Here is a 13,624-nt window from a genome sequence, read left to right on the forward strand (position 1 = left end):
TCTCTTGAGAATGTTCTGTTCACCTTCAAAACACAATGTTTTATCGGAGTCACTTTACAGTTTTGTGGCAAGTAAGGCGAAAGTCAAAAGCAGCCTCAAACCACCTTTAGTTAGTAAACTGAGGGGTCTGAGGCTCATTAAGAGTAAGAGGATCGGTTACCCCCTCTTGCCAACGTCCGGGATGAATCTCAAGAATTGTGTTTACAAGGCACACACGGACCCACATTGTCGTGTGCGCCCATGTACCTTAAACACAGGAAGGATGTCGACCTACGGGGGAAGTCTCTGGAGTTTCGTGAACTCCTATGAAAAGGTAGGAAGGGAGAGAGAAAGTAGTTCCGTTTTGATTTTTTGAGGTCACTTCTAGGGACTCGACCGCGAGCGCGTCCCGGTAGCGGAAAGCCGGGCCAGCGGCGGCCGACAACGGTCCCGCCCGACACGGCTCTGCCTCCTCCCTAGAAGGGCGCGTGGGCCAGGACCCGCGGTCCGCCCGCCGCCCGAGGTCGAGTGGACGCTTGGCCCCGCCCCCGCCCGCTCCCGACGACCCTCGGAGGCGGCGGAGGCGCGCGACTCACATGTGCGGGTTCCTCCTGAAGGCGTTAGTGATGTCCTTCACTACCCGCTGCACCAGCACCGCCACTTCCTCGCTGGTCTCGGCCATGTTGGCGGCAGCCGCGACAGTTCGGGCGCGCCTCCGCGTGAGCCGGGCCGCCAGCAGGAGTTCCGCGAAAAGCGCGCGCGCGCGCGCGGGTGCGCCGGCTAGGCCGCGCCCCCGCCGCCGCGGCCTCCGCCGAGCACTTCCGGGTCAGCCAGTCAGCGGCCTGGGCGTGGCGTTAGCTAGGGCTGGTGGGTTCCCTGGGAGTGGAGGAGTTCGCCTCCGCGCGGGTAACGGAGTTTCTAAGCGTCAGAGAAGATGCTGCACATTTGTTTGCAAAGTTCTCTCAGGCCGCCGATTTTCTTATTTTAATTTTTAGGCCAAACCTCAAGACACACTCTAAGAGAGTCATACACCCCCTCAGCCAGGTCCCCGGGGATTCCTGAAGGAATGTTCAACTGAGGGTGCAGGGCCTCTTAACAGTTAGTCCCGGGCGTTTTTCAGAGCTTGTCCGGTTTATTTTCCCAACCTGAGAGATGAAGAGGTCCAGAGGCATTGCGGCGGAGCGAGTCCCTATTTGACCGTGTTGGTGACCTCCTTTCTAACTGTGCCAATTTTTGTCTCTGAACTTGAAAGCAGCCTTTTTAAAAAACATTAATTAAAATTCTTTAATTTATTAAAGGAAGAGAAAGGAAAGTGAAGGAAAAGTTATTTGCCATCTATATGTAGGAAGTAGAAGTGAAAGCGTTTTTAGATTTTTCGACTTCATTTTGTACTACATTTGGTAGCCTTTGCGTCAATTTTGGAATTTAAAAAAAAGGATCAAGACTCTGACAGGGTTTGTTCATAATAGCAAAAATAAACTTTTGTAGGAAAAACGAGATTTCTAGTTTATTTAGGATTTTGAAATGCCATAACTAAAATGTTTGTGTATCAGGTTTTATTTTGCCCCTCTGTGGTAGAAAAATCTGGCTGCCTTTGGTTCAGTTTTATTCTTCCACCTTTGAAATCTGGCCAGGTGCGGTCAGGAGATGGAGACCATCCTGGCTAACACGGTGAAACCCCATCGTCTCTACTAAAAATACAAAAAAAAAAAATGCCGGGCGTGGTGGCGGGCGCCATGATCCAGCCTGGACAGGAGATCCGTCAAAAAAAAATATCTTTAAAAAACTATTAAAAAAAAACTCATGGTGTGTTTAATGTGAACATATGCGGAGCATTTGAAGTAGTTTTTATGGCTGTAAAAGTAAAAGCTATCCATTGCATGTAAAGTGAATGAGAAATATAAACGAAAAATATAAATTTACTATAGTCAGTGGCCAGTATTTCCTGTGGGTGTGTTTATAAAGGCTGGAGTTGGCCTTGTGGTTGTAAAAGAAGTGAGATAGGACTGGGCGCGGTGGCTCACACCTGTAATCCCAGCACTTTGGGAGGCAGAGGCGGGAGGATCACGAGGTCAGGAGATCCAGACCATCCTGGCCAAGACAGTGTAACGCCGTCTCTACTAAAAATATAAAATTAGCTGGGCGTGGTGGCACATGCTTGTAATCCCTTGGGAGGCTGAGGCAGGAGAAGTGCTTGAACCCAGAAGGGGGAGGTTGCAGTGAGTGGAGATCACGCCACTGCACTCCAGCCTGGCGACAGAGCAAGACTCTATCTTAAAAAAAAAAAAAGTGAGATAGAAGTTTCACAAAATTGTAGCCAGCAAGGTGGGACAGGATTAAGAATTAGTAAAATTGGCCAGGCACGGTGTCTCATGCCTGTAATCCCAGCACTTTGGGAGGCCGAGGCGGGCGGATCACCTGAGATCAGGAGTTCGAGACCAGCCTGGCCAACACCGTGAAACCCCATCTCTACTTAAAATACAAAATTAGCCGGGCGTCGTGGTGCATGCCTGTAGCTCCAGCTACTTGGGAGGCTGAGGCAGGAGAATAGCTTGAACTCGTTAGGCGGACGTTGCAGTAAGCCAAGATTGTGCCCTGCGCTCCAGCCTGGGCAACAAAAGCGAAATTCCATCTCAAAAAAAAAAAAAAAAAAGAAAAAAGAAAAAGAGTTAGTAAAATCAAACAAAATTTAACTGATAACAAGTTCTGGAGTGAAGCAGTAAAAAGAGTGGAATGTGTGTTTAGATTCCAAGGCAAAAGACAACCTTACATATCCTGATTAAGAATGTAAGACCAGTTCTTAAATTAAAATTCTTAAACTTCGTAAGTTTTCTTAATCAGGATCTTGCATCCTAATGGCAGTGGGAAGTAAATCCCAATTTCTGGAGGCAGAGATCAAAGCAGCACACTCAGAAATAATGACTTGCCCCCAAAGGCTTTATATAACAGGGAAAAAAGCAAACTTTGTCCCCAAATTTTGATGTAAAACAGCTATTTCAGAAACAGAATCCTCTGTATGATTCTGTGTATGCCCTCTCCACAGTCATTTGAAAGGCATGCATTGTATCTTGTTTCTTCTAAGAATTCACAAATTGTTTCACCCCAATTATTAAGCATCTATTATGTTTAGAACTTGATTTTTTTTTTTAGAATTGGAGCATAATCAGAACTCTGAGCCAACTCTCTAATTTTACAGATAAGAAAACCGAAGTCCAAAGAAGTTAAGATTTGAAATTCATGAATCCTTAATAATGATATATATGTATACAAGAATAGGGTATAATAAATTCAGCATGATTTTGTCGAAGGACTACAAGATTTATGTTCATTTATTGATAATAAAATACAGTAAATAACTTAAATGCCCAATGAGGGGGATTGATTAAATTATAAATTTATATGGTAAGATGCTATTTCGTATTTGAAAATCACATTATAACTAGAAGAATATATACCAAAGTGTTAGAGGTATTTTCATAGGACAATTTGACTATGTAATGTAAAGAGCAAAGTAACACTTGTAATTTAAGAATTTTTTTTTTTTTTTTGAGGCGGAGTCTCACTCTGTTGTGCAGGCTGCAGTGCAGTGGTACAGGTTCAAGCGATTCTCCTGTGTCAGCCTCCTGAGTAACTGGGATTACAGACACACGCCACCACACCTGGCTAATTTTTCTATTTTTAGTGGAGACTGGGTTTCACCATGTTGGCCAGGCTGGTCTCGAATTCCTGACCTCAACTCCTGACCACCCACTTCGGCCTCCCAAAGTGCTGGGATTACAAGCTTGAGCCACTGCACCTGGCCTAAGAAAAGTTTTTTAAAGTATATATTAATAAGGAGCTGATATATTTGTTTGTTAATTAGCCAGCTATCTTATGTGCATACTAATTTTCTTACAGATATATTGATTTTTTAAGTGACCATGTCTATTATTATCATTTACATGGTTGTGAATATATTTTGACAATCTTCCTACCCACTCCCAAAAACCACACATTTCTTACTTTAGAAGACTAATTGATGATAGAGGAAAATGTGGATATGTAATGACCAAAACAAGTACCAAATACAAATACAATACAATAGAATCCTAATTTCATATATACAGTACAAATTTTATGTAATATAGATATAATTGTACATATATATAAAATAGATGGGGGATACAAACTAAAATGTTAACAATGATTATCTCTGTATGATAGAATTGAGATAATTAAGACCAATAAATATATATTCTTTATACTTTCCTGGATGTCCCAAACTTTTACAATGAAAAACCTAATGTATGTCTTGAGGACTCTGGAGGGAACGAGGACAGCGAGGTAGTTTTAGTGACTTTTGTGAAGAAATGAAGATGCCTTGTCATCCGTTTCCATCTTTGCTTTGTATTATTCTGCTTACATTACTGACATGTTGTTTATTACTCCATTTATTTTTATTTGAATCCCATTTTCTGAAACATTTTACAAAATAGAATTCAAATAGTACTAAATATGTTCTGCCATATGCTAGCTATTATTACAGAAAGAACAGTCTTATTTCCTCCATTACAAAAATTAAGTAGCCAAGTGCGGAGGCATACTTCTGTAGTCCTAGCTATTCTGGAGGCTGAGAGGATTGCTTGAATCCAGGAGTGTGAAGATCAGCCAGAGCAACATAGTGAGACCTCATCTCAAAAAAATTAATGCCCAGTTTTGAATGGCTTATTATATTGTCATTGTGGTTACTTATATCTTAAATTTTGCCAGACCTCAGCCCTATCCACTATCTTAAAATCTAAAATATAAGAAATTACTAGAAATAGGAGAAGGGTAACAAAATATTAACCAAGAAGCCACAATATTGATGTGTTTTATGAATTCTTAAGAAAACAGGAATGATGCCCATCTTTAAAATTTTTATTAGGCTGGGTGCGGTGGCTCACACCTGTTAATCCCAATGCTTTGGGAGGCCAAGGCGGGCAGATGATGAAGTGAGAAGATCGAGACCATCCTGGCCAACGTTCTACTAAAAATGCAAAAAATTAGCCGGGAATGGTGGCAGACGCCTGTAGTCTCCAGCTACTCGGGAGACTGAGGCAGGAGAATGGCTTGAACCAGGGAGGCGGAGCTTGCAGTGAGCTGAGATCGCACCATGCCACTGCACTCCATCCTGGGCGACAGAGTGAGACTCAGTCTCTCAAAAAAAAAAAAAAAAAGTATTAAAGATTATTTCAAGAAAAGGAACAGAACTTAAGAAATATACTTTATAAGATATGTACATTAAACTTAAGATATTTGTATACTCTTTGCCTTGGTGTGTTGGTTAATTTCCCCAAGTGTGACTTACTATATATTCAAGAACTGTTTAAAAATATGCAAAACCACCCATGCGTGGTAGTGCATCTATTGTTATAATTAGTTGATATTTCTAGCTCTTCATTATTCCAGTTGTTGGGATAAAAATGAGAAAATACATGATAGCATCTTTAAACTGAGAAGCACTGTTCGAGTTATTTATTTCTATGAATAAAAGTGTCACTACTAGTAAATCCATATTAAAACATAATAGTAAACTAAGGCTAAGCTAGATAATTTCAATATGAAACTTGTTTAACACTTTTAAAGAGAATATGTATACTGCAATTATAATTAATCTAGTTAAAGCATGAACGTTTTCTATGCTGACAAAGTATGTAAATGTTATCAAGATGATAATAATGAGATGACTTTAAATGACCAGTTTATGCTGATATTAGAACCCATGAACATACAGGAGTAAGGATATTAGTTACATAAATGGTTTTTGTTGCTAAGTGATGTTTTATTTTATTTGATAGTTCCAAAATATCATCCTTTTCCTTTGCCCTGTTCTTCCTTCCTACCACAGAGGCCCAGGAGACTCATTATGTAATCTTTAGAAAAGAACAGGAGAAAATGTCTAGAGAGAAAGTGCATTCCAGGATCTGCATATAGAAACAGTTAAGGAGATGGGTATCTCTCAATGATGCAATTAGTTTCTCATGTACAGTACTGAAGATGTCAGATTGTCATAAGAATTTTAGTAATAAAGCCTTTTAATGGACGACTAAATTTTTAAAGTATACAAATATAAGTACATCCTTAAGGTTTTTTCTGCTTATTTTTCAGTGTAACTGTGACAGAGGTGAAAGCCATAGACAGATTCAAACATAACTGGAAATTTAGAAAGGGAGTAGGAACTTCATTATGGCCACAGTAGAGGTTCAGTCTGAAACCTCTTCAGTAACTATCTAAAAGTAAGACAAGGCTATACCTCCTTTCATCTCCCTTCTAAAGTTTATTTTTCCATTCAGAAATTTCCTAATATGCCTTATATCTCAGTTTCTTTCTGTTTCTATGTTTTAAGCTATGTCTGAGACGCATCAAAATTATTAACACCAGGCCAACATTACCTATAGGAAATGATGAGCTTTTTTCGTTATTTGATTTATGCTCTTAACTTGCGGAATAATATTTATAGAGACTGATACTGTGAATTTTAGGAAGGAATGTCGAATAATAAGACTCCAAATGATGGCTTCTGACTTTAAGCACTTTAATTTCTACAGTAAGTCCTCTGAGTCATCAGTGTGCAAAAAGAACAGTATAAAAGATAATCTCTGGTTTGTAGGAGGAAGAGGCTAAATACTATCCCTGAGAGGACAAGATGCCAAACAATTTGATTTATTCCATAAATTTTAATGAGTGATACTGTGTATTAGACATTGTGCTAGCTGCTGGGTATTCAATGGTGAGAGAAACAGACATGGTTCGTGCCTTCTGTGGGACTACAGTCTGATAGAAGAGATAGGCAATATTCAAGTAAACAGACAAATATATAATGAAAAATTGTAATAAATGGCACAAAAGGAGAAAGCAAGGTACCATGGTAGATGATAAAAGTGTCAGGGTAAGGACATAGCTTTGGATGCTGTAGTCAGAGAAGCCTGCTCTGGGTATTGATGTTTAAGCTGAAACCTAAAAGATGAGAAGAAACCAGCCCTGTGAAAAGCAGGGAAATAACCTCACTGGCAATGAAACATTAGGGTGAAGGCCTAAGAACAGAAGAGCTAACTTAGCATGTCTGAGGAATTGAAAGAAGACCAAATTAATAACTTTTACCAACCTTACAGCGTTTGTAAAGTGATTTCAGATTCAGGATGGTGGTTACCCAAATGACAACAAAGAAAGTGACTGCCTAGTTCCAATTTTTTTCCGTTCTGTATACTCTGTGTTCTTTATTGTACTATACTGAACAGTTTTCTGGGCTGAATGTTACATATATTTGCAGAATAAAAACTTATGTATTGTGAAGTATATAGTTAAAGTCTTGTCAGGAAAACAAGTCACACTCTGTATTCTAAGTAAGAAGTGTTTAATATAAGTCACTCGAGGCTTACATACCTGTTGGAAGGGTGAGGTAGCAAGTCAGGGGGACCGTCATCAAATATCTCAGTCTTCAGCAATAAAACAGGTGACTATACCTTGTCCAGAAGCGACTTCAAGTCTCAAGAACCTCTAGGAAGCTCCTACCAGCTCTTTTTATAGCACCTACTCAAGTATTTCTCAAGAAACTCATCCAGAATGGTGTCAAACCTCATGTTGGCTCTCTGTACATGCTTCTCCTTGTAACTGTCCCCAGAGAATAATGGTCTCTTCTTTCTGCTTTCCAAATCTTGTGTTCTTACTAGCAAACTGTGCTATGTTATGAAGGAGAATTTAGAAAGGGGTAATGATAATGCCTGGGTGACAATCCCAAGTTGCCAACAGACAGTTCAGTACAGTTCACTCATTTTGCTTTGGTGAGTGAAAAAAATTGTGAGATTCATTAGGGGTAATGGTAAGAGAAGCCACTGGCCCTTGGTCCCTGGATACATGTATTCTGGGTATGGAAAATATGATGTAATGCACTGGATGGTGCTTCAGATTGCATATCGATCTTGTAAGACAGCACCACAACCCACATTGTGCTGCCCAATCTAGCACTGTATTTGAGACTTCAATACGTCATTCTGCTGCCTAATTAAGTAAACTGCTTTAGAATGGTGGGGTATGTTATGGTCAGTGAATCCCATGGGTATGAACCCTATTCCTGTGCTCCTTTTGTTTTAAAATAAATTCATTGGTCAAAAATTAGGTATGCTACTTATGTATTTTTGTGTAACAAATAAACCTCAAGCTTAGTGGCTTAAAACAACATTATCATTTCTGGCAGTTCTGTGGATCGACTGGGACCAACTGGGCAGTTGTTAGTTAGTGTCAGGCAGTTATAGAAAGATAATGGCTGGGGCTGAAGTCATCAAAAGCCTTGACTGGCCTAGATGTCTGATTGTTTCTTTACTCACATGTCTGGTGCTGTGGTGCTTCGTGTTCTCTCTTTTCAACTGGCATCTCATGCTCCAGGGCTTTTCAGTGCATAGTGAGCTCAGGAAATTATACACAGCAGCTAGCTTCCAAGAGGCAGGAAATGAGAGCTCAGGTTGGTTAAGGGTATAGCATCAATTTTGCAATATTAAAATGGTCAAAGCAGTCACAGTACTTCCCCAGAATCAAGGGGATGGAGGAAGTCCCATGGGATAGTGTGAAGGTCACATTGCAGAAGAGAATATGGGATAGAAGATGGTGCTTTGCCTGTCTTGAAAAGAAAACCTATCATGTGTTAACTGGGGTACTGTATTAGCTGTTCTTGCATTGCTAAAAAGGATTACCTGAGGCTGGGTAATTTATAAAGGAAAGAGGTTTAATTCACTCATGATTCCACAGGATTTACAGGAAGCATGATGCTGGCATCTGCTTGGTGTCTGGGGAGGCCCCAGGGAGCTTATGATCATGGAGAAGGCAAAAAGGGAGCAGCTGTCTCACATGGTGAGAGCGGGAGTAGCAGAGAAAAGGGGGAGGTTTCACACACTTCTAAATAACCAGATCTCATGTGAACTCAGAGCTAGAGTTCCCTAATGAAGGGTATAGCACCAAACCGTTCATGAGGGATCTGTGTCCCACGATCCAAACAACTCCCACCAGGCTCCACCGCCAACACTGGAGACCACATTTCTTTTTTAAAAAAACTTTTTATTTTTATTTTTTGTGAATACATAGTAGTTATATATATATACTAATGGGGTAGGAAATGACATTTCAACATGAGATTTAAAGGGCACACATATCCAAACCATATCAGGTATCATGATAGTAAACAAGGTATTCAGTATATCTATGGATAGTGATGAAGAAGAAACTGGGGCCGGAAAATGTCAAATTGCTGTCCCGATGATGGAAGAATCCATTGTAAACAACCTTCCATCAGGTAGCTTGTTGGTTACTTTTGGTCCCTGTTGTTGAAAGCTTGGGCACCTAGCAATGGCTCTAACAAGATCAGCTTTGCATGGGGGTTGGAGGGGGAATAAAACCTGCATTATTTCACATAGGTATAATCTCTATGGCCACTATCATCATGAGCCCATAAAGCAAACATTTTCATGGCTAGGGAAAGAGGCTGAGTATCTGCCATCGAATAGAACATTTTGTCCTGATTATTGAACATTTTCTGCAATGGATGGCCTTTTTTGAGCATTCATATGGAACACAAATAACACCAGAATCCGTGCCTATTCAGAGAGGTCTCTCCTCATACCTCTTCCCCAAACTTCTTTATCAATTACCAAATTTTGCTAATTCCTGTATAATTAGTTCATACATTGTATTAGTCAGGGTTCTCTTAGAGGGAGAGAACTAATAGGATATATATATATATCCTATAGGATATAATACATCCTATTAATGTATATATACTGAGAGAGAGACAGGAGTTTATTAAGTATTAATTACATGATTGCAAGCTCCCACAATAGGCTATCTGAAGCTGAGGAGCAAGGAAGCCAGTCTGAGTCCTAAAACTGAAGAACTTGGAGTCCGATGTTCGGGGGCAAGAAGCACCTAGCACAAGAGAAAGATGTAGGCTAGGAGGCTAGGCCCATCTCGTCCTTTGAGTTTTTTTCTGCCTGCTTTATATTTGCTGGCAGCTGATTAGGTTGTGCCTACCAGATTAAGGGTGGGTCTGCCTTTCCCAGCCCACAGACTCAAATATTAATCTCCTTTGGCAACACCCTCACAGACACACCCAGGGGATTAATACTTTGCATCCTTCAATCCAATCAAGTTGACACTCAGTTTTAACCGTCACATAAATATACCAGAATCCCTGACTAAGCAAACTGTCAGCCACTGTCCATGAATCAATGTTGATCTACTCCTCTGCCGTGTCTCCTTTTAGTCTAAGTGGACTGCTAGATATACAGTCTGAAGTTCTGCCTGCTTGGAGAATCTCCCTTCTCAGTTTTTAAAGACTATTTCTGAGTGAGACTGTCATGCTAAAGCCATCCACTTTTGGGTAGTACCAACATATTGTGGAGAGCTGTTTGGAAACCAAACGAGGCCCAAATTTTCTCTTCCTCAGTCACATGTCATAGAGAATTCTCCAGGAGGCCATATATGTAGATTGAGGGAGAGATATCAATGCAATAGGAGTAAGTACAGTCATTGCTCAGTATCTGTGGAGGATTGTTTCTAGGATCCCCGTGGATACCACAATCTGTACATGCTCATGTCCCTTATATAAAATGGCACAATGTTTGTATATATCCTATGCACATCCTCCTGTATACTTTGTTTTTATTTTGTTTTTTGGTTTATTTGAGATGGAGTTTCGCTCTTGTTACCCAGGCTGGAGTGCAATAGTGCGATATTGGCTCACTACAACCTCCACCTCCTGGATCCAAGCAATTCTCCTGCGTCAGCCTCTCAAGTAGCTGGGATTACAGGCATGTGCCACTACTTCCGGCTAATTTTTTGTATTTTTAGTAGAGACGGGGTTTCACCATGTTGGCCAAGCTGGTCTCCTGACCTCAGATGATCCACCCTCCTTGGCCTCCCAAGTGCTGGGATTATAGGCGTGAGCCACCGTGCCCAGCCTGTACTTTAAATCATCTCTAGATTACTTCAAATACCTAAGAAGATGTAAATGCTGTGTAAATGGTTGTGATACTATATTGATTCTTTTAATCTGTATTATGTTTTTATTTTTTTCTGAATATTTTTGATCATTATTTAGTTGAATCCAGGAAAGCAGAACCGACTGATACTGAGGGTGTCTGGGTCACTTACTCTTGCAACTTGTGTCTTTGGGAACTGCTTAAGCCTGATCTTGTATATCTCATTTACAGCATTGTGATCCTGAGTCAGGTAACACCGTAGCTCTCTATGGACAGCTCATGTCACATGACTAGTTAGTGTTTCTTAGTCAGATATTCAGTCCTGGGGGCCCAGTAGCAACCCCAGAACTGTTTCTCAAAAGTATAATGCTTATCAATGAAAAGGGTTGGCTTTTCCCCCAAAACCCAAGGGGTATTGCCATGGCATTTTTTATTTGCTACTGTTAGAACATTTCCATGTGCTCTTTCAGCACCATTCAATCTGCTGAGTCATATGGCCCAAGATCAGCTTGCATAGAAGCTTAGAGCTGCAACAGAAGCTTCTGTTGCTCTGGAATCCATTCAAATCTATGGGTTACACAGTAAGTGACTCAAAGTAGAACATTCAACTAGGGTATATGTCACAATCTGAATCCAAAGTGGCCCGTGTGTCTCCTTCTCAGTGGTAGAGTGTGCAAGATGAAGCAACTTGCCCTTCACCTTGGTAGAAATGTTGTGCCATACCCCAACTAATGGACTCCTAGAAACTTCACTAAGGAGGCAGGCCCTTGAATGTTTTAAGGGTTTATCTTCCATCCTCTGTGATGCATGTGTCTAGCAAGATATCTAGGGTACTTCTGGCTAATTCCTGCACACAAAGTTGAATCCCTCAAAGTAATAAAGGAGTAAAAGCCCTCATTATATTCTCATAGACTCCTGTATATATCAAATGCAATTAAACAGTTGTCTAATTAATTCCATATCTTTATCCATCTACAGAGTGTAAAGTTCACAAGGGCTGGAACTGTATTTGTCCTGTTTATGTACCACTGTGTATGTTGCATTGCAATGTAGTGGGCTCTGAGTACTTAAATGGATGGACGGATGAAAGGAAAGGATGGGAAACAATAGGGAAGGGTAGAATAACCTGCATGTATAAATGTAATAAAGAAATAGTGGGGGAAGTCATTTGGAATTTAGTCGGAGGCCTAATCGTGAGGAACCTTGAGGCCATATTTTGGCAGTGCCGAGGTAGGTGGATCACGAGGTCAGGAGTTCAAGACCAGCTTGGCCAACATTGTGAAACCACATCTCTACTAAAAATACAAAAATTAGCTGGGTGTGGTGGCACGTGTCTGTAATCCCAGCTACTTGGGAGGCTCAGGCAGGAGAATCACTTGAACCCAGGAGGCAGAGGTTGCAGTAAGCCAAGATTGCACCACTGCACTCCAGCCTGGGTGACAGAGCAAGATTCTGTCTCAAAAAAATAAAAAATAAAAAATTCTGAAGAGTTGGAGCCATTGAAAGCATTTATGCTTCTTTGTTGAAATCCACACATTCTTCAAGAGTGTTCTTATTAACTTATACATTGTTTTAGTTATACAAAAATATGTAAGTGCTCACACACACACACACACACACACACATATATATATGCTTCTACACTCCTGGGTTTTATCACATAACAAAATGATATAATCCATTTCATCTTTATTGTTGTTTCCCTGGCACCTGGTACAGTTCCTGAATATAGTAAGCACTGCAAATGTAGTACTGAGTCAGCTGAACAAACAAAGACCCAATTCCACTGCCACCTTTCCCATGAAGCCTTCATTAATCACCTCAGTTCGAAATGCTCTCCTAGAAATAGGAATGCTTTTACACTATTGGTGGGAGTGTAAATTAGTTCAACCATTATGGAAGACAGTGTGGTGATTCCTCAAGGATCTAGAACCAGAAATAGACCCAAAATTCCCATTACTGGGTATGTACCCAAAGGTTTGTAAGTCATTCTACTATAAAGATACATGCACACATATGTTTATTTCAGCACTATTCACAATCGCAAAGACTTGGAACCAACCCAAATGCCCATCAACGATTTATGGATAAAGAAAATGTAGCACATATACACCATGGATAAAGAAAATATGGCACATACACACCATGGAATACTATGCAGCCATAAAATGAATGTGTTCATGTCCTTTGCAGGGACATAGATGAAGCTGGAAACCATCATTCTAAGCAAACTAACACAAGAACAAAAAACCAAACACCACATGTTCTCATTCATAATTGAGAGTTGAACAATGAGAACATATGGGCACAGGGAGGTGAACATCACACACCAGGGCCTGTCGTGGTGTGGAGAGCAAGGGGAGGGATAGCATTAGGAGAAATACCTAATGCCGATGATGGGTTCATGGGTGCAGCAAACCACCATGGCACGTACATACCTATGTAACAAACCCGCACGTTCTGCACATATATTCCAGAACTTAAAGTATAACAATGAAAAAAAAAAAGAAAAAAGAAATGCTCTCCTATAATCTTGGACTCCACTGTACTTTGTATAGCCTTTGTTTGGCACTTTTCATGTACGACCTTGTTTTACAGTTATTTTGGTAAATCTCTAATATTTTTTTCTGAGTTGAAGTGGTTGTCAAATTCATTTT

At 40.5% G+C, this 13,624-nt stretch overlaps 1 protein-coding gene across 6 annotated transcripts in view; it reads right to left on the reverse strand.

Moving 5' to 3' along the window:
- The window catches only part of PTAR1 (protein prenyltransferase alpha subunit repeat containing 1), a 43,237-nt gene extending 42,509 nt beyond the window's left edge, over nucleotides 1–728 (reverse strand). For 4 of the 6 annotated variants that reach the window (XM_032164254.2, XM_032164252.2, XM_032164251.2 and 1 more), the window contains exon 1: nucleotides 576–728. In XM_032164254.2, coding sequence (XP_032020145.1) covers nucleotides 576–661 — 86 coding nt within the window. In that variant the 5' untranslated portion in view covers nucleotides 662–728. The remainder of the gene's footprint in view (nucleotides 1–575) is intronic. The other 2 variants (XM_058445214.1, XM_032164253.2) reach the window with 1 other exon arrangement.
- Nucleotides 729–13,624: the final 12,896 nt, after the last annotated feature.

This window comes from Hylobates moloch, unplaced genomic scaffold (assembly GCF_009828535.3).
Source record: "Hylobates moloch isolate HMO894 unplaced genomic scaffold, HMol_V3 SCAFFOLD_10, whole genome shotgun sequence".
Taxonomy (NCBI): domain Eukaryota; kingdom Metazoa; phylum Chordata; class Mammalia; order Primates; family Hylobatidae; genus Hylobates; species Hylobates moloch.